The following is a 25,299-nucleotide window of genomic DNA, read 5'->3' as shown; positions in this document are numbered from 1 at the left end:
AGCCATGTGTCAGAGCTAATGCCAGACTGAGACAGAAAACACTTGTCTCTGCAGCTCCATGCACAAGCTGAAGAGCCTGGAATTTATAGCACAGGCTGCTTGGCATGCTCAGAATTTGCTGAAGATGTTGTAAGGTACACAAAGCTAGCAAGGTTCAGCACAAACACACACTGCACCTCCTCTGGTTCGCAGTCTTTCACAGCTCTACCTCCCACCAAATTGCAGTCATAGCTGGAGGTACATACATGCAGGGAGAAATTAAGGGAGCCCTGGATGGAGTTCTCCAACAGCTCTGAATGACGTATTATCACAAGGACATCTTCCAGCACAAAGGAGTTGGTTTCTCCACAACAGGGGCTCTCACTGGCTCTCCTGGGGTATGCGGATAGCCACAGCTGGCCCCACCACTTGCAGCATGTGGTCTTGCTGCTCCCAGCTGCCAGCACAAGCATCTGGCCTTGTTTGCAAAGGTAAGAGGGATATTTGCAATGCCTCTGCAATATCAGAAGTATCCTACACGTGGGCAAGGTCAGGACTAAGCAGAAGACCAGCTCCGTATGCTGCATGGCCGAGCAGGACTCAGGCTTGTAAAGCACGTGGGAAGCCTGTTCAGCAGGAGCAAGAGACAGGCTGCAGGAACCATGGCTCAAAGCCTTCCAAGCAATTTTCTGCAGCTCCTCAGCAGACAGCTCCACCTTCCAAGCTCTACTGTAACAGCAAAGGAAGCAAGGAGCTGCCTACACTACTCTGCAATTTAAGCTCTGCAACTGCTGCAAAGATCACTTGCTAAAAATAACTTCAAAAAGGGCATCTGACAGCAGAGAGCGTGAGAACACTCCCACCTGGGTGTCCTAGGCAGGCTCCCAGAGCTCAGGAGTTTGCCCTGGAAAAGTGTAGGGCAAGGCCAGGGCTAGAAGCAAGTTCAGCATGACAGGCCAGGACCAGCATCGTCACAGGCTGGGAGCATGGGTACCTGACATATATTCCCAGCTCTTCAAGCCCTCATATCTCTTGGCTGATACCCCTAAGACAGCTCTGGAGCAGGTAAAGCAGCTCAAGACAATTGCATACGCTGTCTCTCTGCTGACAGCACATTACAGGCAGCACAGATCTGCACAGGGGCATGAAATGTAACAGCCCTGGTCGCAGGCTGACAAGCACTACTGCTTTGTAATGCACGTTACCTGTTACAAGTGCTGCACATACAAGTTATCTGCAGAGTCTGACTTTTATTTCCAGGGCAGATGAGGGGCAGGAGGGCTTTGGACTTATCAAAGGTACACAACCATCCTCCCTGCAGCCCCCCAGTCCAAGACTGAAACCCTTCAACTTGTGGCCAAACTGCACTCCAGAAGGAGCGGGTGAAGAGATGCTGACAGGCATTTATAACATTAACAGCAAGGGCACCGTGGATTCATCCTGGCACAGGCAGCTACTATTAAAGGTAGCACCAAATGAACTCTCTTAAGGACAAGCAACATCTTTCCACTGCCTTTTCAAGCAACACTTCCCTGAAGAGGGTTTCTAGGAAACTTCTGACACGCAATCCATGCTCACCCCATCGCACCAATCCCCAAACATCACGCTTATGCTGAATGAAAAGCGAGACTATGAAAAGCTGAGCCTTAAACTGAGGAGTCTGCTGGGAAAGTCAGTGGCTTCCAGAGTACAGGAAGCATTGCACTGGGGACACAGTCAAGGTCAAACTGTCAAAATGAGGGAGCTGGGCTGGCTCAAGCCTCTGTAGTTGCTGAGACACCCTGCTGTCCCGACCACCCCTGCATGAGAGACTACTCAAGTGCCAGTGCCTGACCCAGCTTGTGTGGTGCAGACAAGTCTCCAGAGGTAGAGGATCCAGCCAACAATTCCTCTGCCATCGCAGAAGGGAAATAACCTCTGAGGATACCTGCAAACACTCTGTCAGTTCAAGGAGAGGGGGCTGGGAAAGCCAGTTGTGCTCCCAAGCAAATGCTGCGGCAGTCCATCGTGGGTGGGCTGAGGCCTCTGAGAAGAGGTGAGAGCTGCTCCAGCTGCAGTTTCAGGCAGTGAGGCACAGCAAGGACATCTCGGCCCTGGGAGGGGAGGGCACCTGAGACAAGGCTGCAGGGGTCCAAGGCATGCAAGCAGGCCAAATAGAAGAGAAGCCAGGCAGTCAGGCTCTCCTCCAAGCCAGCTCAGAAACCAGCTAGTTCATGACCTACACAAAACAAAACAGTCAGTGGGGGGGGGAGATGGAAAGGTGACATGAGCAGAAACTACAGGACAGCAAGGACAGACACACAAGGCATGGCTGGACTTGCAACTCCTCATAAAACACACAAAAAATCCCCCCTAACCCACTCACCTTTGGGGGCAACGGATTTGCAAACTAAAGGGAGGAGGTGTCCACCCTCCAGGAGGGACCACCAGCAGTTTCCTCTGCTCCTGCTTACCTCTGCTGCATGGCTTTGCCTGTTCTGCCAGGCTCTAATGAAAAGCTAGTTAACAGTTAATTATTACTCATTCAGACACACGATCCCCTACTCCAACTGCTGGCCAGGAGGGATAAGACAGTCACGTGATGCAAAAATCCTGGCCTTATGAAAGCACGGTCAACTATATTTAGTAGGAAAAACGATGACCTAGCGAGCTTGCACCTCCCTGGCCCCCCTTTGGAGGGCTGGCCTGACACCTCTTGAGATCCCACCTCCATGGTAGCTGGGAGGTCCCTCATCCAGTCAGGAGTCCTAACATTAAGGCAGGGACACCTGGTACAGCACTGAGCCCAGAGCACAGGCAGGAGCTGCGCTGGGAGGCCAGGCCAGCCTGCAGCCTGGGTCGGGGGGGTCCGTCCCTCCCCATCCTCAGTGCTGCAGAGTGGGTCACCTTGTCAGCAGCAAAAGCTGATAAGCACCAAGAGCAACAAACAGGGCCCAGCCCAAGGTCCTGGACCTTATCTTGAAAGCAGAAGGCACTCTGGGAATCTAAGCAGTGTGAACAGCACAGAGGTGTGTTTAGCAGCCATGTTCCAGTTGCCAGCCTTTGCATGCCCAGGGCTGCTGATGCTCAGAGCTGGCAACGGGAGTTTGCCTTGCCTGTCCCAGCCCACCCCTGTCTCTGCAGGGTGGCTGGGCAAATGAAACAGATCCTGCTGTGATGAGAAGGGAGCAAGAGCGAAGGCAGCGTGCAGCCACACGTGCTGCTGTCATGAAGGTCTCAAAGACAAGGTGCAAGGCAACAACAGCCAAGAGCACCTCCAGACCCCCCCTCCCACTGCAGTGGAAGAGCTTCAAAGAGAAGAACAAAAATAAAAGAAGCCCGAGGACCAGAACCAGACATCATTAATCTCTTGTCATCATCAGAGGGGTGCTCTCCCCCCGCACACCACTGCAGCTGATGAGACAGCACAACCAGCAGTGCCCATGGCGTGAGCAAGGCCACCACATCGCTGCCAAACCCAGGGTGTTACACTGGCGTGATCCCTTTAGTGGCCGTCAGCCTCTCCTGCAGCTGTATCTGGGGACTTGGAAGCTGACAAAACCCTTCCTGCGAAGCATCTGGTACATCTCACTGTGAATATTTAACAACCAAGAAACAGGAATTGAGAGCCAGGCGCCTGCCGTGAGACCCTCCAGCTCTGAGCTTTTGTGCTGTCTAGGAGCAGTCTGCAAAGCTCCCACTGCCTGGGCCAGTCATACAAGGGGGGCGATGGGTCATACAAGGCAAAGGCACAAACTGCACAAAACACACCTCTGGAAAACCCATCATGTCAAAAAAAGAGCCGGACTAGAAAGGAGACTGTGAAATAATTCAAATAACATCATTCTTAGTTCCTTGCCACTGTGATTCCTGTACCTGACTTTGGCTACTTCTGCAGTGGGATGTTTGCAGGACCTGTGCAGTAGCCACCTGCAAAACAACAGCTAGACCTTGTGCTCGAAACCTGCACCACGTCAGCTGCAAACCTGTCTCCCCAACCGTGTGTGACAAAAGGAAGACCAAGGAAGACAAAGTCATCAGCAGGCAGAAATCCAGCCCTGTGTTTTGGGGCAGGAGGAAAGCAATAGTGACTTGGTGGCAGAATCAGGTGTGACAAAACCCGTCTAGGAATTCAGGGAGGCCAGAGACATCTAGATCACCCAGTAAGAAGAGTGTATCTGGAAAGGTGAAGAAATGCTACAGTCACATAACTACCTGCATTAACTGAGCACAGGTATGGGAGCTTCTCTCCAAGTACAAGATGCAACATCCTAACTTATGTTCCCCACCCTAATCCAATGGCAGTGAAATTTAGGATTCTTCTAAATAACTTTGATACAACAAGTAGTGCTAAATTCCTTCCTGGGTGCACAATCATGTGGATCCTGCTGCATAAACCACGCTCTCCAACCCAGATAATCCCAGTGCTACAGGTGGCTGCACTCTGGCTGTCTCAACACACCCCACAAGAATATAAACACCCTAATCTGACGAGCCTTCCAAAAGAAAACAGGAACAGACAGCTACAAATGAGTGCCACGGTATTTTCTCTCCTAATTTAGGACCTATCTCCCCTCCTTTTCTTTATAAAGGATTAAAATCCATTTCCTTGCAGTGAGAGCATCACCCATACCTCTTCATGAAGAGCTTCACAGCATTCAATTCAAAGTGGCACTTATTACTCAAGAAAGACCTCAGCCACTGCTGACAATTCTCCAAAATGAACAATTCAGAGTGCAGAAGACTTACAAAACCAAAATCATGATGACAACATTTCAAATGGTTCTTCTGAACAGCACCCTACAGCTGCTGAATCCTAGTTGCTACATGTGGGAGAGGACCGAGGAACTGCTGTGCTATGCAGAAGGAAAGTCAGTCACCTCTCTCTGAGAACAGCTTGATTTCTAAGTGCTGTTAGGCAACCAGGACGCAAACACTGCTGCCCTTCCACCTCCATAGCACTCGCACGTGACATCAGGCTGAGGGCAGAACACCTCCAGTATCCATATGCTAACAAGCTGGAGCATGCTTTGGGGCATGCTACAGCTACTGTGGTAACAAAATGGCTGATTCTTGGCTCCAGCTCCCCACCTATGGAAGTTCCAGCTCTGTTACTGCCACTCAGCATCCTCTGTCACCATGCTGCTTCCTCGAGTGGAAGAACAATAGAGGGGAAACCAGCCGTGCAGACCCACCTGGATTTACAACATTAAACTTAAGAAACAGGCACTGACACAGATCTGGGAGTCCTGGTGATTTGCAGTAACAAGCATGAACAAATGGAATTTATTAGACAGCCTCAGCAATGAGAAGGAGGCAGTGGACTCAAACCAACAGCCTCAGGAGTGCACAGCTACCCTGACACTATGAGCAGGAACGCTCCTGGCAAACCTGCTGCCCTCGCCAGCCCTGCTACCCTGCCTTCACACTTCACTGGGTTTTGAGATAGCAGGGCTTCCAGATAAGCTTAGTGCATGGGAAGAAAAAGCATGGCACTAAAGGGGCTCTCCTGAAGAAGTCACGAGAAAGGTATTTGCAGTGTCCTGTGTGGCCACTCCTAAGAGGAATCCTGTTTTAGATTTCACTTATCTCTTTAAAAATACAGAACTGTAAAAAACCAAACCCCAAGCTCTGTAGGTAATGTTTTCTGCAACACCACTGACATGTGACATGGCCTTACCAAAACATTATCATCTGCTGCAGACAGACACACACTCCTGCCCCACCCCTGAGGCAGCTGCAAAGGACCCCAACCAGCTGGAGCGCAGAGGATGGAGTTGTGCCAACCAAAGGACATCTCCGAGCCTGCAGCACAGGCAGACAAACACCAGTACCCAATGAAGGCAGATCTTCAGCTAGATGGAGAGAAGTCTCATGAACACAACACGTGGGAATATACCTTTCCTTCTTCAAAACTAGTCTTAACACTTCATTCTCACAGATGCTACAAAAGCAAAAAAAACATTAAAGACTTACAAATGTGTTTTCCTGAAATCAGCTAATTTCTGTACTTCCAAATCCCGAGCACACAATGCCTCCAAGATCAGCAGCGATTTATCCTCATGCTATTGTGTGAACTGGGGAAATCTGATCCCACGTGAAGCTGCGACCAAGGCAGGAGGTAGAAGATACAGAGACGTGGAGGTCACACAAGGCCAAGCCAGGCACTGAGCCCCATTCCCAGTGCCTTTGCTATGGCATGTCTTCACAAGGCACTACAGCTCTAAGGCAGCAAGATCCTACTGAATGGTCTTGTTATCCCTGAGTAAAACATAAACCTTTTCCTCAATAACATCAACCTGGATGAAGAGCTCCCTGAGACTGGGTGAGGCAAGAACTGAGATCATCCATACCTGCTTTTAAAACCTACAGTCCCTTCCTGATTTAGGACCTATGCTGCCTCTCTAGGACACCATTCTATTTCTGCAGGATACTTCCTAGCAATGCTGCACACACAAAAGGCTGCCAGGAAATTTTCACTGTTTTTGCACGGATGGCAACACAGTGTGTATCTTGGTCATTGTTAACAGCAACACTCAGCAGCAATACACAGACCAAACAAGCCAAGGGGGAAGTCAAACCATTACAAATGCAAATATATGTCTTCAGGTTCATGGACACATCAAGATGTATACAACAAACGTACAGACTAACAGCAGCAACTCTGAGTTATATTTGCATCTTGACATGTTAATGTTTTCATTTATGTGTGATGACCAAGACCTCTTTCACCCTGGACCCCCAAATCTGACAGGCTACAACATATGGGAAGAAAGTAACCTTCCAGCAGCTGTGGTCATCACTACATGAAAGTGTAAAACTGTCTCTGCCATGAAGAAATAGCCAACTATTAGAGAGGCTTTTTTTTTTGTTTGGGTTTTGGGGATTTTGGTTTTGAAATTAACAGCAGTTGCATATTCCTTTACCAGTCCTCTCAATCTGGTTAACAGGGTCTCTGCAGAAAGCAAAGTGCAGGGCAGACATGGGAGAAGGAGGTTTGAGGAACCCCATTTTTAATTAATACATACCAGACTGGCCATCCGTTGGAAATATATCTGTAAAAGAAAAGACAAAAGAAAAGATCAGTACTGGTTGCAGTTGGAGTGCGAATCATATTTCAAAGGTCCCTCCTTTCTTTATTTGTTTGCTTTAGCTAAACAGAGGAAGTATTTTCTTAGTATCCCAAGTTAAACATCAATCCAGCTTGGAACCCACCTCAATTCAATCACTTGTTGATAGGTAGATTTTGAAGGAGACATTGATTACCCGATTGCATTACTCTCATAAGCAGCCTCCTATATTGGCTTCTAACAAACAGAAGTGAGGAATAAAAAACTCCACACAATGAGCTAGTCAGTGTCACCCCCATGACCCCCCCGGCCAGCACTATCTAATAGAAACCTGCACAGAGAACATCTAACAGGGTGACCAGCTGGGGAGCACAGGTGGCAGTCAAAGCAAACACCAAAAGAGCATGTTCCCGGTGATTCTTGGTTTTTGCAGCTCCAAGAGACATCAACAGCTGTGCCTGGCTCCATCTACAGCAGAGAATAGGCAGCCAGAAGCATGCACCCACCACCCAAACCAGTGCCTGATGCCTCAAGACAACACGCATCACCCCAGAGGAATGTCTTTGCCTTCTCCCTCCCATCTCAGGTGGCTCTGCCAGCAAGCACACTGCATTGTGCAGAGCTGCTGGACTCTGGAGGGTTTCAGATGACAAAAACAGATTGCTCATCTGTCACACTCTTCCAGTTCATTCCAGTTACAGGTCCGGGTCCTTTTCCTGACAGACTCTACGTACTGCTGAGAGGAAGAAGTTCCCTGAAGCAGCTGGGAAGGATCAGACAAGGTTTTGTTCTTTTGAGAAGCACACAGGACAGCTTATGTGGAGAAACCCTGTTGATAAAGGCTCCCCAAGAAGCTATGAAAACAGCACTTTTGACAGATCAACACATGTTTTCTTCAGTAAACTTGGAAGAGGAAGAAGGGAGTCTGCCAGCAAGCCAAGGTCCTCCTAGGACAGGGCCAGGTCCCTGGCTCCTGCTTATCAGCTCCCCAAAACACACATTCATCTGTAAAGTCGCAAGAGTTGCAGCAAGGACTAACCCCTTGGACAGGGCAATGCTCCCTGGCTTCAGTTCAACCAGTGTAGAAACAGCAAAAACATGCCTCCACCAAATAGCTCCTATTTATCTGCCTTGAGCAGTGCACCACAGTCAAGGCATCCTCAGGCGGAGATGCCTTCATCCCATTCATGAGAAGCAGGAAGAAGTAGGGATAAAAAAACAGGAAAAGATCAAAACTCTGTGATTATGCCTGTGATTATGTCTGTGGCCATGTGGAAGGCATGATCCCAAAGGAAAAACCAATACATGCAGAAAAGCCTCCAAGCACCTGTCTGTATCCTTTCCAGACTGCGTGCTCTGGTGCAACCCTGCACCCAGGCACAGCTAAGCATCTTGTATTTCCGTGATGGTTGCTGATGAGGTCAGGCTCCTACAACAGCGAGTACAAACACCCTGTACTTGACCTAACAGATCCCAAGCATGAGGCAATTTCTGCATTCTCCTACTCAGGCAACTCTCAGACAGTTTCTCCACAGAAGAACAAGGCAGATGCTGTTTGGATCAGCTAGCTGTACCAGCTATTACCAAAAAGTAAAACCAGCAAACAAGAATAATCTATTACAATGGCTGAAAAAAGGAATTCCTTTGTGCCAGCCAAGAACTTCAGGCCTTGGCAACCATTCCCCTTTGCTATATCCCTGCCAGGTGCAGCTCTCCAGTTTGCATTCTTGCTAGGCCATCCAACCAACTCTTCACCAAATACACGTTGTGGCCTGACCAGCCATCTACACAGCCAGTCAGCCTCTAAAAACTACAACAACTTGGTAATGGATTTGCCACATTTTGCTAGAAAAGCAGTGGAAGCTCCACACTTCCAAGGATCTTGCATGATAACCAGAGGCTCATATTCACCTTGAAAGGTTTGCCAGTGCAACTCCTGTGGAGGAAGGACACTTGCCTCCAGCTATCAGTCCTCCTGTCTGGAAGAGACTGAGCTTGTCCAACACATTACACCTATAACTAGTGCAGATTTGAGTCTAAGCTCTCCAGAGCAGAGCCCCAGAGTGCTGGGCTTACAGGCACCCTTCCATACCATTGAGAATAAGCACAGGGCAGTCTGCAGGATCTACTCTTCTGAAAAACAGGGTTGCTGGAGGGATGTGTATTAGGCAGTGCTGGTCAGGGACCATTAGGCGCAATGACCCTTTGGGATGCTTTCTTCCCTTGCAAGCACAAGCGACTAGATTAAAAATTATCCTGACAATTAAGGGCAGCACCTGAGGTGCCCAAGAGAAGTCTAAATCAGGCAGTGCTTTCTTTTCCCGAGAAAGCCATGGTGGGAAAGCAGCAGAAACACGTATGGCTGGCAGGCAGGGCAAAGATAAACCCCTAGGGCAGCTCTCCAAGGAGCCCATCTGGCACACTGCAGGACTAAGGTTGCCTGTCCCAGCACTCCCAAGGTTAAAAATCAAACAGGAAAGAACCAGGCACAGAGATCAGGCTGAGGTTTTGCTCAAGTAAAGTCCCAACACAGAAAGCTGAAGCCAGCAAGCCTGTCCCACCAATTCCTCCCACCACACACACTGCTATCCCCCCCGATGCTGAGTATCCTGATGAAGGCCAGATGCTATGGAGGACAATGCTCTGAAGCAGCTCTCCACTATCCCACTGGCCACCTGCCCAGCAGCAGGCACTTGCCATGTGAGGGTCAAGCAGCTCTGCCCCTGTCCACAACACACCTCCCAGCCAAATCCAGCTTGTCACCTGGGACAACACAAAATTGCCCCCAGGCAGCCGCACGAGAAGAAACAAGAAGTAAAAACATCGCGGTGCAGCAAGGAAGTCCCATGAAATTTGGGCCCTGTAGTCTAACAGCCTTGCAGGCAGATACTTTGATTCTCAGCATTCTCAGAAAGACCTGGTATCAAAACAGAGGGATTATAATCACCACAGGAACCAGTGATCACTTCATTGTAGTGACAGTCTCTGCAGAGACAGCTATTTCCAAAGCCCTTCAACATCCCCCTGGTTATCAGGGGGGGTCAACGTGGCTTCACCAAGGGGAAATCCTGTTTGACTAACCTGATATCCTTCTATGAGTGCATAACTGGCTGGCTAGATGAGGGGAGAGCAGCAGATGTCATCTACCTTGACTTCTGCAAGGCTTTTGACACTGTCTCTCACAGCATCCTCATCAGAAAGCTCAGGCAGTGTGGCTGGGATGAGTGGACAGTGAGGTGGATGGAGAGCTGGCAGAATGACAGAGCCCAGAGGGTGGGGATCAATGGCACAGAGTCAAGTTGGACCCCTGTGGCCAGTGGAGTTCCACAGGGATGGGTTCTGGGGCCAGTCCTGTTCAACATCTTCATCAACCCCCCTGGATGTGGGGACTGAGTGACCCTCGGCAAGTTCGCAGCTGGCACCAAACTGTGAGCACTGGCTGATTCCCCAGAGGCTGTGCTGCCATTCAGCAGGATCTCGTCCAGCTGGAGAGTTGGGCAGAGAGGAACCTGCTGAGGTTCAACAAGGACAAGTGCAGAGTCCTACATCTGGGAAGGAACAACTCCCTGCACTAGTACAGGCTGGGGGTGACCTGCTGAAGAGCAGCTCTGCAGAGAGAGACCTGGGAGTCCTGATTGATAATAAGCTAAATATGAGCCAGCAATGTGCCCTCATGGCCAAGAAGGCCAATGGCATCCTGGGATGCATCAAGAAGAGTGTGGCCAACATGTCAAGGGAGGTTCTTCTACACCTCTACTCTGTCCTGGTGAGGCCTCATCTCGAGTCCTGTGTCCAGTTCTGGGCTCCTCAGCTCAAGAGGGACAGGGAAGTGCTGGAGAGAGTCCAGCACAGGGCCACCAAGATGATCAGGGGACTGGAACATCTTTCATAGGAGGAAAGGCTGCAGGAACTGGGGCTGTTTAGTCTGGAGAAGAGGAGACTGAGGGGAGATCTTATTAACATTTATAAATATCTAAAGGGTGGGTGTCAGGAGGTTGGGACATCCCTCTTTTCTATAGTAGCCAGCAACAGGACAGGGGGTGATGGGATGAAGCTGGAACACAAAAAGTTCCACTTAAACACAAGAAAAAACTATTTCAGTGTTTCAGTGACGGAGCAGTGGCACAGGCTGCCCAGAGGGGCTGTGGAGTCTCCTTCCTTGGAGGGCTTCAAGACCCACCTGGACATGTTCCTATGTAACCTGATCTAGGTGAACCTGCTTCTGCAGGGGGATTGGACTGGATGATCTCTAAAGGTCCCTTCCAACCCCTACCATTCTGTTCTATGATTCTATGATCCTCCGCAGCTCTGTACATTATCCAAAAAGCCTACATCTCAGTGGAAACCACATTTCACAAATGTTCCCATTATCAGCAAAGGAGGGTGGAAGAAAGAGTGGGTATGAGGAGGTCAAGGGTGCACGTTGCAGATGGCAGGATGTCGGGAGCATCCCTTTCAGCAGTGTCAGGCAAAGGTGTAGGTGTGGTACAGAGGTGCTTGTTCTGAATACTGATACCTAGAGCTGCTGCACAGAAAGCCCAGGAGACATAACCAAATCAAGGGCAGACTTTCTTATTTGAGGCAGTGCTGGGGGGGTGGATACAGAATCCCAATTTTTGCCTGATTGTATTTTTACACACAGGAGGAGACCATATGCTAAAATGGGGCATGTAAAGAGAAAAGCTGATGCATCCACACACATACCCCTCCCCAGGGGCTATCTGGCCACTGTTGCTATTCAGGTATCTGGGACAGGTCCAGAAAGGTTACCCCATTTACAAGCCCACGTCTCCCCTCCGCTGCTCCCCTGGCTCACTGCAGAAGCATGCTGCTAACCGGGCTCCTCCACCCGTCACGCTTCTGTCAATACAACTCCCCTCACAGGAAACCTGCCTTCTCCCTGCTCGGGAGCTGCAACTGGCAAAGAGACCTCCGCCATCCCCTGCCTGCCCTCAGGCCCTCTTCTACCATGGATCCTGCCTCTTCCCTGCAGGGCCCAAGAGGCAGCAGCTGAAGAGCAGCTCGTCATTAGCCCTGACGCAACAGAAACGCTGACTCGTTATTACAGCGACCCACAGCCTAACTGCCGAGAGGGCCAGCGTGGCCACAGGAGAACCAGCTCCTGTGCCCCCCAAGACTGCTCTCCAAACTGAGGGAAAAACAGGCTCAGTGTGCTTTATGTCACTTGCCAGTCACCAAAGCACCTGAGTGCTGAGCAAGGGCCGCTCCTCTGCACACGCAGGTACAAGCACACATGGCAGCTTGCTCCTTGGTAGGACATGGGGCTCATCCACACTGACACTGCTATAGGAAGACATCAGGTGATTTGTTCTGGCTTCTGACCCATAAAGTTGTAACTAAACCATCCTCCATGTTTTGCTGACAGAAGATTTGTACATCAGCAAAAATTGACCTCTCCAAGGTCACACAGGGTCTGGCAGCAGAGACATGACCAGAACTCGGTCACGAAGGCTTGAAAGCTGAAGGGCTGTGCTGGCTGCCCAGGAAAGGGAAATGCTTGCAGACAGCAGGATCTCTCCTCCAAACTTGACTCGCCACCCAGCAGGACAATTCAGTTCTGCTCCTCTGCCCACGACAGCAGTTCTCCCAGCGCAAACTGCACAGGCAGGGAAAAGGTCCAAATTACATAGTCCAGTTCCTGCTGCAGAGACCAGTGCTGCTTGAATCTCTTCCCCATCCCCAGGCAACCTTTCAGCTCCAATCTGTATCACCTGGCTCCCCCCCAGAGGCCCAGGTAGTGCCTGCACAGGTTCCCAAGACAGTTACACAGTTCTTCAAAGCAACACTCAGTAGCGAAGGGGGCGAGGTCTTCTAGGAAAAAGTAGCAAAGCAAGAAATCCCAAACCCAAGGATTAGCATGGACAATTACATCCCTCCTGAGATCTTGCTTGCTTGCTTCCCAATCCCCTCCTTCATTACCTGCCAAGCAGGCTTGGGGAGGGTCTAGCTCTCAGCCACCCAGATCTTCCCACCGCTCCCCAGCTGCCAGGTCCCATGGCTCTTAGCACTCAGCTAACCGTAATGAGAAGGATCTTTACCTCCTCAGACACTGAAGCCTGAGATGGGTAAATGATCCAAGCCAGAGAGATCAACACTAACTTGATGTTGGTTAAGTCCTAAGACACCAATAAAGTCTGTGTAAGAAAAAGATAAAAAGCTACAGAAGCATTTAACAGCTCCCCAGTCAATCTCTCTGCAAGGCACCTAGATCACCAGACCTCCACAAGTGGTTTTCTGCTCTCCATCCACAGAAGAGCATTGGTTCCTTCTCAGACACCCCCACCACCTATACTAAGAGGTTGAAGAGCTGCAGCTAGTGTAAGTTCTGACATTAATTTCCCACAGACCACGTGGAAGCAAACACTTGAAGCAGGTTTTCAGTGTATGAACGAGTGTGGTTTTGGTGAAGCTCAGCTGGGGTGTCCCTGATAACTTCAAGTAGTTGCAAAGGGATGAAAACTTCCAGCATCACAGAGCTACAAAAGGAACATCCCTGGGAAAAAGAAAAAAATCAGCTACTTCAAATTCAGAGCATTATCTGTCCAAGCTTTAACTTCATACCACACACTAAACTAACTGAGTACCTTAATGCTGACACATTCACTCTCTTCCAGAAAGAGGGGAAGCCGAGCTGTCCGAGCAGGGCTGTGATTCTGGCTGAAGACACAGTTACCAGTAGGACCAGTACTCTGCCTGGAAATAGCACCTTTCAGAGATCTGCTTGGAAGAGGATCCGGTTCTCTTCTCCAAGTACCAGAGACACTAACAGGGTCCTGGGGAATGCATCTGGTCAGCCTGACCAGAAAACTCCAAACAGAGTCTTGTGAATCCAGCACTCACATATGCGCAGGCACACAGGGAATAACAGTAAGGTCACAGCTGTTTTTTCTCCCATCCACTTATCAGTGCTTGCACTGGAGAGAACAAACAGTGGGTGTTCTCTTCCATTAACCCCTCATCTCCACAATAGAAAAGCAGCCAAGTGCTTCCACACCCCAAGCATGAGTCCTAAAGCTCCTATTCACAGCTGACAAAAACCTGCAGAGAAAGTACAAGGCATCTTAAAGGTGCTCCATTACTGCTCCCATGATCAGCTGTGGACCCAGCTCTTTGCCCAACATCCTTTAATCACCTGTGAGCCTGACACCCCTGGAAGCCTCCAGACTTTTAGGAAACTGACATTACAGTAGTGCGTGACCACAGTCACCCTCCCTAAACTTTTATTTAAACTACTGGATGTTAAACAGGTAGTAAAATTTCAGACATGATCACGCAAAATTAGCAAGTCTCAGACTCTTGTTGAGGTACAGGAACTACTTTGGTTCAGCCCAGGAGCCAACTGGATACTGCACTGTGGAAACCGATACAGGATGGCATTCTCCTGATCGTGCTCTGCAACGTGCTTTTCTGTGTGAACACCAAGGGCAGGCAGTCTCAGACACCACAGCAAAGCTCTGTCTAAGCACAGCTGAATAAGCCGGGACCAAGACAGATCTTCCTCCCTACAGGAGGGAATCCATTACTGTAGCCAGAAATCCACAATCCAGCCTCTCCATGAAAAAGGATCCCTCTCCACTTCCTCAAAAACCCCAGTATCATGGGTATGCCCAGTAACATCAGGCAGGAATGCCATAAGTCCCTGTTAAAACCCCAGGAAATGAAAAAACACGAGGCACTCTCCACCTCAGGGCTTCGGGTAGAGGGCCAAGCAGGGGGTCTGTACGATACACAAGGCTGCACAGTGAAGACAACCCAATTAAATCTAACTGAATTAGAAATCATTAGTCTCACAGTCTGAGATATTCCCCCCTCCAGTCCAGGCTATCTGGTTGGTTTTAATCAAACACACAGCTTTTCCAATCACCCGCCAAAACCCTTGCTTGGTTCCACTTCTCTGCTGTTAATTAGATCAACTCAGATTTCAGCTCCAATTGAAGTTAAGAGGGTTGTCTGCCTGTCATCGGCCACATCTCTTCCAAATCATCTTCACAGCTGTACTTACAGGTTTCATTTTACATTTTAAAAATATTGGTCACTTACAGAAAATTGCTCCCTGCACAGCATACAGATGTCACTTCTGTCATTCTCCAATTAAAAAGGGGAACTACAAGAGCTCACCTGAGATTGTGAAGCCAGAATAAATCACCCCCTCTTTTTGTTCAGTTCAGTGCAAGACCCTCCGCAGTGGCAGAGGATTTCTGAGGATTTCTGAGCACTCAGAAGATGTGTTAGATTGCATTAGGTATTGCCCTGAGCTCGCAAGGTTTAGCTGGGAGTTGGGAAGTGAAATTTAATATGATTACAGTCAGGAAAGTCTCACGCTTTGTCACCCGAGCACATGGTGGAGCCACTTCCGTGACTCAGGGCGTTTTTTTTGTCTTGTTGGGTGGGGTCTCATGCACAAATACCCTATCACTTCTGTTGTTGTCACAGTAAAATCGCCTAACAACATTTCTGGGATATACCTCTCCACATTTCAGTATCTGCTACTACACCCTCCTAATTCCTTCACATCACGGATACTGGTGTCACACTTTACACTTAATTCTTTGCTCTGGTCTTCCCTTAACTTGTCCCCCTGCACAGCCTTGTAGTTGACTTGCCACGTGGTGAGCCCATCTAGAGGTACACAGCTATGGTGAAGTGGTTCAATAATCACTTATTTGCAGGACTGACCAGAAACTTCCAAAGGCAGAGTTACAAAGAGAGAGGGGGGGGAAAAAAGTGATTGACTGTGAAATGAAACAACTAATCTGCTTAGCAACATACCCACCTCCTGGCAGCACCTCCAAGTTACCAGGCAGGTTATCTCCCCACACATCTTTTCTTTCTCATCACCAAAACTCTGCCCTTTCCTCATTTTTGTGGCTTTTCCCATTTCATACTTGTTTCCCCACATATTTGCCCATGAAAAACTCACCTCTCTTCTCAGCATTTCAGAGTTCTTAAAATCTAAGATAGCTAGCCCTTAAAAAAACCCTTTTGTTCTCTCCATGCATATATCCAGCAGCAGAGTCAAAATCAAATGACTACCAGGAAAGGCGAAGAGATAAGCAGCCCCCCACACCCTCCCTGTGGCCGGCAGATCCCTCCAGCGCAGCCATGCCCTGCAGACTGCAGAGTCACTCTGCAGGAGCCGGCACACACCGCCGCTCAGCTGGAAAAACGTGCTCAGCAGTGTGCTTGGATGGACTCTGCTTCCTCCCACCACCCCCCAAACCTCCAGGGCTGCACTCGCGTACCTGGGCAGCATTGGGCCCCCTGAGGCTTACACAGCCCCTGCAGCGGCCATCGGGAAGGACACACAGCACATTTCCAGCCCTGGTCCAGCTTTCCAGTCGCGCCTTAGCTCTGGCTCATGTGTCAAGGACGTATGAGGTTCACAGGCCTCATTCAAGCCCCCTCCCCCAGTCCCCATTGCCCACTCTGACTATCCCTCTCACTTTCACCAAGGGATTTCTGCAGAGCTTGCCAGCAATGGAACAACAGCACAGAGCACCAGAGATGCTTCTCCTCCACCACCTTCCTTGCAGGCAGGGATTCCTCGCCTGGATTTCATCCAAGGCCAAGGCCACTTTGGAGAGCAAGCCAGGAGTGGAGAGAAGCACCTGTAGGCATGTGGCCAGGTCATGGGCCAGCTCTGCCTGCTAAAGCAGCAAGTTGCAGATCTGCTTCCAGCCACTTCAAGGGGTATCTGGCAGGAAGCGAATGTGCTTCCCCAGGAGCACAGGTTGGGGCAAATCACACCTCCCAGCATGCTGTGTGTGTCATGCACGCTTTAGAGGGAATTGGAGTAACATCTACATCAAGCAAAGAAAGGGTACCTGTGTCACTTCCAAGTGCCACCAAAATGAGACTGAGCATCACTGACAGATCTCAGTCACACCAACAGCCACCTCCATTGACCATTTCTAAAGCAAATGGAGGCTTCCACCTGATCCATTATACCAGACCATGCAACCCAGCCAGGGCCACCATGCTCACACACCATCAGCCCCAAGCTATCTGCAGAGATCTCTACCAATTTTTCCCACCTGGGACCATGTAAAGGAACAGGATGACTCAAAAACAAGCTAACAAAAACGGAATAAAAATAAAATCACAACCACCAGAGTACTGAAGCATGCTGTGCAGTACCATACAGTGCTGCACACACAAAGTGTCAAGGCAAGCTGCTGCTCCTAAGTTAGTTTTGCTCCAGAACACTGAAGGTAAACCACTGATAATGCAGACATTGAATCATCCAGTTCATAGCCCTTCCTCCATCTCCCTGCACGTCACAGCAGAATATCCCTCAGCAAACATAGCTTTAATGCTGCAGAAAAAGTTCCTGATCCTGGCAAAAGCGATAGTGAGTGTCACACTGAAGCTGGGATAGACAACTTGCTAAGGATGGCCTTGGCAGCTCAGTGCACAACTCAAACCACCATGCAGCAACTTGCTCAGATGAAGTATTCCTCCACTCAGGCTTGCCCACAGAAGTCTCCCAAACTGTAGCACAAATACAAGCTCTGATAAAGGAAAAGTTCAGTCAGAAAGATCTAGGAACCTCCAATTACACATAAGCCTCTGTTTAGAAACACACTGACATTTGACCACCATTTCCACAGCCCTTCTCAAAAATAAAAAGTGTACCTTGCACAGTATTAGAATTGCCATCAGCAAATTGACCTTCACCAAATGCCCCGTGCTAGTTTTTACTTCACAGCTGCAGGATCTTCACATGTGCACCCACTTCTTTCAGCCAAGCAATCCAGACCTACCCTGACCCAGGACTCTCCCCACAAGAAGTCTAGTAATTGATTTATTCAAGGCCCAATTCAGTTCCCTTTTGTTCTAGTCACCAATTACTGTTGCCTAAATACGCAAGTAGCTGCTTTAAGCTCTCATGGCATTGCATTAATTTCTTTGAAGCCTTTTCTTTTACCTCTCCTCTGACCTGCTCAAGTCATGCAGCTGTATCATTTGCTACTAGATATTCGGATTAGCCAGTTATTTCAATGCAAGGAGAAAAGTCTCCCAGCTTCACTCATCAACAAGCACCTGGATATGTAGAGTAAGTTTGGAACCAAAGCTTTGTCTCAAGCAAAGAAAGGGACAAATACAGAAGTGGCCATGCCAGAGACCACACATCCATACAGCTTTACCCAACCCCAGGAGATGACAATCATGCAAAGTTCCACCTAGACAGCATTACTACCATGAGAGAGCCCAGCAGCTATCACCAAGGTTGCAACCACCTCTTTCCCTGTGTGCACAACAAGCCAGGGATTTGTCAGAGCCAGGAGCACGGAGACTTAAGCCCTTGGTAGGAGGTCAGAAAAGGCTCTAATGCCAAAACAATCACTTTTAAGACCATAATGTAAACACATATCATGGTTGGGAATGAACAAAGCTCACGACTCTCAGCTGGACTTAAGGTAAGAGCAGAGCAAAGAGCTTTCCCAGCTCTCCTATCAGTTATCTGCCAGATTTACAGTGAGGTCACTGTACCTCCGCTTACCTGCCTACTGAGATGAGACCAGAGCTCCTCCAAGAGGAGCACCACCATAAAGGACACCACAATCCTCTGGCAATATGCATGTAAGTTTTCATTAACACGGTTTTATTGGTTTTTAACCCCTTGCCATTTGCAGCCATGATAACTGTTAAAGATTAAAACATTCAACCTGGTCTAGACATCATGGCTTTCTATTAAAATGCCCACTCCTTATTTAGCCAAACAAACACAACCACCAAAGTGGTGTCAGACATTCATTACAAAGCAGTTTCAAGTATGCAAAGAGTAACCTCACTCCATCCAAGTTGGCATTTGGTATTTCCCCAAGGATAATTTCACACTATTGGAGCACAGCGAAAGGATCAAGTGTCATAATTTGGAAGGGACTGGAGAGCACTGCAGCCCTAGTGCCCCCATTCCCAACTCTGCTTTTTGCACTTGATTTGTCTTCGCCTCTGACCAAAGTCCTTTTGCTGCCCAATCCCGTGATCCCAAATGCAATCCCAGTGGAAATCCTTATGGTACCACAGGTAGGAAACACCTTAAGAGAAGAGTTGTGAGGGTAAGGAGGTAGTTGGTGAGAATCCTCGAGCGATGCCTCAGTCGTGGCAACCTGGAACCAGAGGTCTCAGCAGAATCGAGTGCTAAGCCCAGCAACCAGGGCCAGTGAGTCAGCTCTCAGGAGCTGTGCCGCATTCCCCAGCCTTCCCGAAACAAACAGTGCAGAACAGGGCAAAGGTCCAGCACAAAGCTGAAGGGCAAAGGTATGCGGGGGAGGGAAAACACCAAGCTTCACCCTTTTTTTTCTGGAGCAGCGAGTTTCAGTTACCCTCATCGTCCCCAACAAGACGGGAAGAGTTACTCAAACGTGAGCTGTGGCATCGGAACAGAACAGTATTTCAGAGAGGAAACTTGGGGTGGTGGGGGTTTGGAGAAGACTCCTACTGTGATAGCAGCTCTGTTGCAACAGCCAGGAGAGCTCCACAATTACATGCCACGACAGAACGAGAATTGCCCAACACTTTGTAAATAGGTGTGTGTGTGTGTGTGTGGCACGACCAAGCTGAACAGCCAAGCAGGGAGATGTGCCATCTACTCTGAATGCAAAGAAATGCCAAATGTAAAATAAGCTTCCCATAGATCTTATCTCCTGTACTGGAGGCTGGTTTCAAGGCAAGCCCTATGGGCAGTTAGTCAGTGAGGGGTGAGAAGCTAATGAATCTTCCCCTGCCTTCTCCTCAGCACCAGTAGCCAACCCAGCCTCTGCTCTGGCATAGAGCAACACGTGCACTCTCGGAACAATAGTCAGCTAACCTTTGGTACTTGCTGCTAGCAACTGAAGTGTGCCTTCTGAAAAGTGCTGCTTCTCCACCCAGTGCATTTGCCAAAGAAACTCTACTCAAGAAATTAAAACACCTCCTGCATCTCCACTAGGAAATACGCTGCTTTCTCCTGGCTGAACATTAGCAAAGAGAATGAAAACCAGCATAAATTTAGTGCAGGCGAAGCTCAGGAATTGCAGTGCCAGCCACTAACTGAAACCTGCGTGTTCTGACTTCCAAGGCGTAAATGGCTTTAAAAACTGTGAAGTGCCAAGTGCTTTGATGCAACATTTCTTGAAATAAATCCAGCAGGTTTTCAAAACTGGGTGCTGTTAACACCTGTCTGCACCCATGCTTGCATCAGCACCAGCCCTGGTGCCGGGCTCAGCGGAGGAGTACAATATGTTCCAGAAGGTCAAGCTGTCTTAACTGCAAGCCACACTTCTCTTCTATGCAAGAGTTTGAGAAAATACTTTGGATTTGGTTTACAGCCAAAAATGCAAAGCTGGTTTTGCCAGAAAATGTTTCCTTTGCTACTGTGGACACACACACTACCATCATGCCTTTGCCAGTCAGGCTGCTGGCTGCATTTATTTACATGATAAGAACAGAACGTATAATAACAACAGAACAGTCACATAGGCCTCGTTACTAGATCATTAGAGAGCAAAAATGAGGCATCATTACCAGCTCCGCCAGCGTCCCTCACAAGCAGTGTCAAGTACAAGTCTTGCCACACAGGATAGAACTCTGTGTTATTTCAGGAATTACTGGATTCCCCTTGCTCTCCTGTACCCTGACTCTGAAACACAGAATAGAAGCACGCACCTTGTCATGACACCAGGAAAATTTTCTGTTGTGCCCCTCCAGCTGAGCGCCAGCCTCCACTTACAGCATCAGCAATATCACTGTTGTTTAACTCGATCTAATGGTTGCTCCACTTACTGCCACGCCATTGTGCTTTTGGGAGGAGTGGTTAAGGAGCAAGGAGAGGCTTTACTTCAATAGACCTCATTCCTGAAAAAGCAGCAACAATTACATAAACACCTTATTACAGACATCACTGCCGAACCCCGCGTGTAAAAATGCTAATCCATCAAAAGAAGGACACTGCTCTTCAGTCTCTACATCAGCACCCCAATGTGTTCAACTTTCCCAGCTGCAGCGAATCAAACAGCTCAAAACAACCAGAGGCAGATTTGTTAAGCTCTCCCCTAACCTGACACAGCAGAAACTCACAAAGATCTTGAAGGTGACTGTTTTCTCTGGGCCAGCGCTCAACGCCTTCACTTTTACAAGCACCAATTCCAACACAGAGACCATTACAGAATGAGTGAACACCTAAGGAGTTTGTCTTGTCCATTAGATCTGTTCTACGGGTCTATAATTAATACATCCATTATAAAAAATTAGGGCTTTCAAAGCCTGTAAAACAAGTCATATAGAGATCCCTGTATCTTTATAGAGCTGTCCTCACTAGGCTCCTCAGTCTCCTCACTACCTCTGGCAGGATCAAGGCTGGAAACATTTAATATCACAAGCACTGGGAACACTGCTGGATCACAAACCATGTTTTTCTATATTCTGCTGAAAACTCAAAAACATCCAGTGGTCACTTCCCAGACTTTAAAAGCTCTCCGTTCATTTCAAGTGTACAAAGGAGTCACTTTTCCTTAGGCAGTCACTGCAACATGACAACTCACCTCACCATCACTGTCTTTCACACGTACTCTGCTCCAGATCTTTCTTTTTTTAATGGTTTTGGAAGCATCTGCCAAAAGAAACCCTCCACCCAAAGCAGCAAAGACACAGCAGGAGCCTACAAGAAGGCACCTGGGCAAAGAGCCACTAGGCCAGGTCAGCTGCCAGCCTGCCTCCCGTGGGAGATCGCCAGCCCCCAGCCGTGTTTATTTTACGTGTTTTCTCTTCTGCTAACGAATGGGCAGTAAAAGAAACAATGCCCCAAGAGGGGGGAGAGAAGTGGCAGCGCCTGGGGCACTGCAGGAACCAGTCTGCTGCTGCCAAGCGTCCCCAAACGCACCACTAACCAATTCCATTATTTAAACACCTTTGAGAACGTCGGGACTATTGTGCCAGGCCCAATAAAATGCTGAGTGTGGCAGCGTTGCTCCCTTACCCTACCAGAAGGTGGACACTCTCTCTCAGGAGTTGCAAGGGCCCACTCCTTGGGTTGGGCAGAATGCCTCCTCTCTGGCTGGCTTTGCCGAGTCACCCACATTTGCAACTGGCCCAGCAACAGATCTGGACACACCTAAGACGTGAATCTTGAACAGGAACATTCAATCTTGTGGGTTTATGCCTTTTGGTTTATTTCTAGGGACTGTTACCTGAGAAGGCAGGACGACAGGAGTGCAGCTTTCACACAAAGAAGAGATGTGACCAGTTTTATGTCACACCCCAAGAGGCAAACGCAGACGATAACGCTGTCCTGGATTTAATTAAGTTTTGCTTGCACTGGTGTGTACAACAACAAACCACCGAACAATCTGGACACGGACTTTTACCTGGCACAATTAACTTCTCCTCTACTCCTCTCATTAAGATGACAGCTTTCCAGGTGGAAATTGCAGAGCTGTCCATCTTCCAAAGATCAATACCTCTGATGAATCATCATGTTAGGCAGTAACAGTTCTTGCAAAACACTAACATGTACAGTAATTGGGAATCTGATGTCATATCTGGCAGCACAATTTCAGAGTCAACTGAGGCAGGCCAGAAAAATTAAAGAGTCTTTCCCAAACGAGACACTTAGTAAAAACTTCTGTGTGCTTTGCTCTCAGTTCAGATTCACTTGAAGCAGGTAGGAGCGATGCCCTCCCGGTAACGGCTGCACCTATCCCAGCTCCCAAGGAAATGGTGTTCTGCAATTTCAGCCTTTGCTGACGACGCGCGATTTGGACAGCGTCGCCCTGTCGCTACCGCTGGCCGCTGCCTCCACGCGACTCCCCTTTTAGGGACACCGCCGCTGCCAGCCGTGCACGTTTCGCTGCCGACAACGTCTATTCACGGCCGCAAGCGAGCAAGGGCAGAGCCGCCCTCGGCCTCCGCCGCAGCCCCCCGGCCCCGCCGCCATGAATCGGCAGAGAAAGGCGGCGCGGCCTGCGCGTCGTGAGAGCGGCCGCGGCACACGTGGGCAGCGCCAGGCCGCGGCCCGGCCAAGCGCCCTCCGGGGGGCGGCGGCGGGGAGCGGCGGGGGCCGGGCCGGGCCGCGCTCCCGGGGGAAGCGACCACGTTGCCTGCGCTGCGGCGGAATGCTGGGAATGGCGCGGCGGGGGGGTGCGGGGGGTGGCGGATCGCGGCCGGCCGGGAGCCGCGTGCCCGCCGCCACGGCCGGGCCAACGGCCGCCCCAGCCCGTAGCCGAGCGCTCCGCGTCCCCCGCCTCATCCCCACCCCGCCGCCGCCGCATGGCCGCTGCCCGTGCCGGGCCGCGCTCCCCTCCCCCGCACACGCGCTCCTCGCCTCATGGCCACAGACGGTGCCGCCGCTTCCTACTTCCAACGGCCGCCCCCCTCCCCGCCGCCCCACACACACAGACACACACCCGCCACCCCTCCGCCCCACGCCGCGCTCCCCTCACGCGGGCCGCAGCCCCGCACCCCGGCAGGCCGCAGGCGCGGCGCCGTCCCCACGCCGTGCCGCATGGCGCGGCCGGCCGGGGCGCGGTCGGCGGCGCAAACCGACCCCCCCTCCTCACCCCCTTCACCCCGACCTGGCTCCAGCCCCCCGCCACCCACCTGGAGGCGACTGTCCGTTGACCGCCGGCGCGGCGGCGGGGGCGTTCTTCGTCCAGGGGTTCACCTTGGGCGGCGGGGCCTCGATGAACTCCCGGCGCCCCGCGCCACCCGCCTCGCCGCCGTCCTCCGCCTCGCCGCCGGCCCTCAGCAGGCTCTCCTTCTCCTGGTTGTTGCTCTCCTCCTTCTGCTGCTTGGCGCTGGGCGGCCGCGACGCCGCGGGACCGCCGTCGGGGCCCATGGGCGGCTCGCCCTTCTCCCGGCCGCCGTCCTGCGGCGGCTTCAGCACCAGGGCGCGCTCCTCGGCGGGCAGCAGCGGGGCGCCGGGCAGCAGCGCCTCCACCTGCGTCGCCATCTGCGCGCCCCCGCCCCGCCGGGGAACTCCGCTCGCACGCGGCGCCCCGAGCCCCGCTGCCGCCGCGCTACCCCCCCCGCGCCGCCGCCGCCGCCGCAATATGGAGACGCGCGGGGACCACGCGACTGCCGCGGGGGCGCGCGCGGCGCGGGCGCGCCGCCGGCGAGGGGCGGGGCGGGGCGCGCCCCCGCGGGGCGGCCGGCGGCGCGCACGTGCCTGATGCAACGCCCGGCCGCGCGGGTCGGGGCGAGTGGCGGCGGGGGGGGGGGGAGGTGGGCCTTAAAGGGGCCGTGCGGGCGAGGCGGGGGTGCCGGCCCCTTCTCGGCCCTCCCTGGCGGCCGGCAGAGGCTCTTCTCCGGTTCGAGGGGCTCTGGCCCGCTCCGGGCCGTCAGCGACGCGCCGCTGCGGGAGCGGGAGGGGTTGGTCGCGTGAGCCGGGGAGTAACGGCTGGCGCGGGGGGCTGCGCGCTCCAGCCCCGAGCCGCGGGATGCTCTCGGGTACCCACGCGCGGGGATAACGCACCGGGGGCAGCCGCGAGCGGTTTCGTGCCCAGTGGAAGGCGCGGGCAGGGACTCGGCGCGTGTCCGGGGGAAATAACCTGGTCTCGGGGAAGCCCCCCTCCTCTGGCCTGCTCCCGGCAAACCCTCAGACCTCCGTTTGAGGAGGTTAAAGTGTTGGATCGCTGTAGCTGATGGGCTGTCACGCTCGTCGCCGTCGCTAAGGTCCTTAAGATATTTGCCCCTTCATTCTTACATGCGATGAGGCGGAGAGTCCAGACCCCGTGTGTAAGTGCATTTATTCCAGTTGAACGCGTTCGAAAGGCAGCTTGCACACCGGCAGCATTTAGTGTAACCTGGCTAATTCACAGGGGCCTTCAGTCTGTGCCATTTTTTATTCACAGCAAGCCTCTGCCGGCCTTTGCTCTGTCCCTGTGCACGCCGTTCTGCTTTTCCACAGAAAGGTTCATCTGGCAGCCCCAGCACGTCCTGTAGCCCAGGGAAACACCTCTGCCAACCCCAGCGGCACCACCAGGCTCTGAAGTGTAGCTCCCAGCTGATGGTACTTGGAGAAGGATGAAAAGCTGATTTCACAAAGAAGCTGTTAAAAGGAAATAAGACGGTGAACGACAAACGTGAACTCAGCACCCTGTTGGAAGGGCAACAGCATCAAGGGTCTGGCAAATCCACAGAGGGAGCCTTGGGTTGTCAGGGATGCTTTGCTGGGACCGTCTTGGCTCTCTGCGTCCCTCAGCACCCAACCTCTCAGCTCAGAGAGCACCCTCTTGTGCTGCAACCTCAGGGATCATCAGTGTGTGCCACA

At 51.1% G+C, this 25,299-nt stretch overlaps 1 protein-coding gene across 2 annotated transcripts in view; it reads right to left on the bottom strand.

Moving 5' to 3' along the window:
* Positions 1-24,063, bottom strand: part of LARP1 (La ribonucleoprotein 1, translational regulator) — a 46,179-nt gene extending 22,116 nt beyond the window's left edge. Inside the window, exons 1-2 of one of the 2 annotated variants that reach the window (XM_062002594.1) lie at positions 23,628-24,063; positions 6,987-7,013 (exon numbers count right to left, since the gene is read on the bottom strand). In XM_062002594.1, the coding sequence (XP_061858578.1) occupies positions 6,987-7,013; positions 23,628-23,979 (379 nt within the window). In that variant the 5' untranslated portion in view covers positions 23,980-24,063. The remainder of the gene's footprint in view (positions 1-6,986; positions 7,014-23,627) is intronic. The other variant, XM_062002593.1, reaches the window with a different exon arrangement.
* Between the last annotated feature and the right edge of the window lie 1,236 nt (positions 24,064-25,299).

The sequence above is a fragment of the Colius striatus genome, chromosome 9 (assembly GCF_028858725.1).
Source record: "Colius striatus isolate bColStr4 chromosome 9, bColStr4.1.hap1, whole genome shotgun sequence".
In the NCBI taxonomy this organism is placed as follows: domain Eukaryota; kingdom Metazoa; phylum Chordata; class Aves; order Coliiformes; family Coliidae; genus Colius; species Colius striatus.
This window is presented reverse-complemented; position numbering and strand designations above follow the sequence as displayed.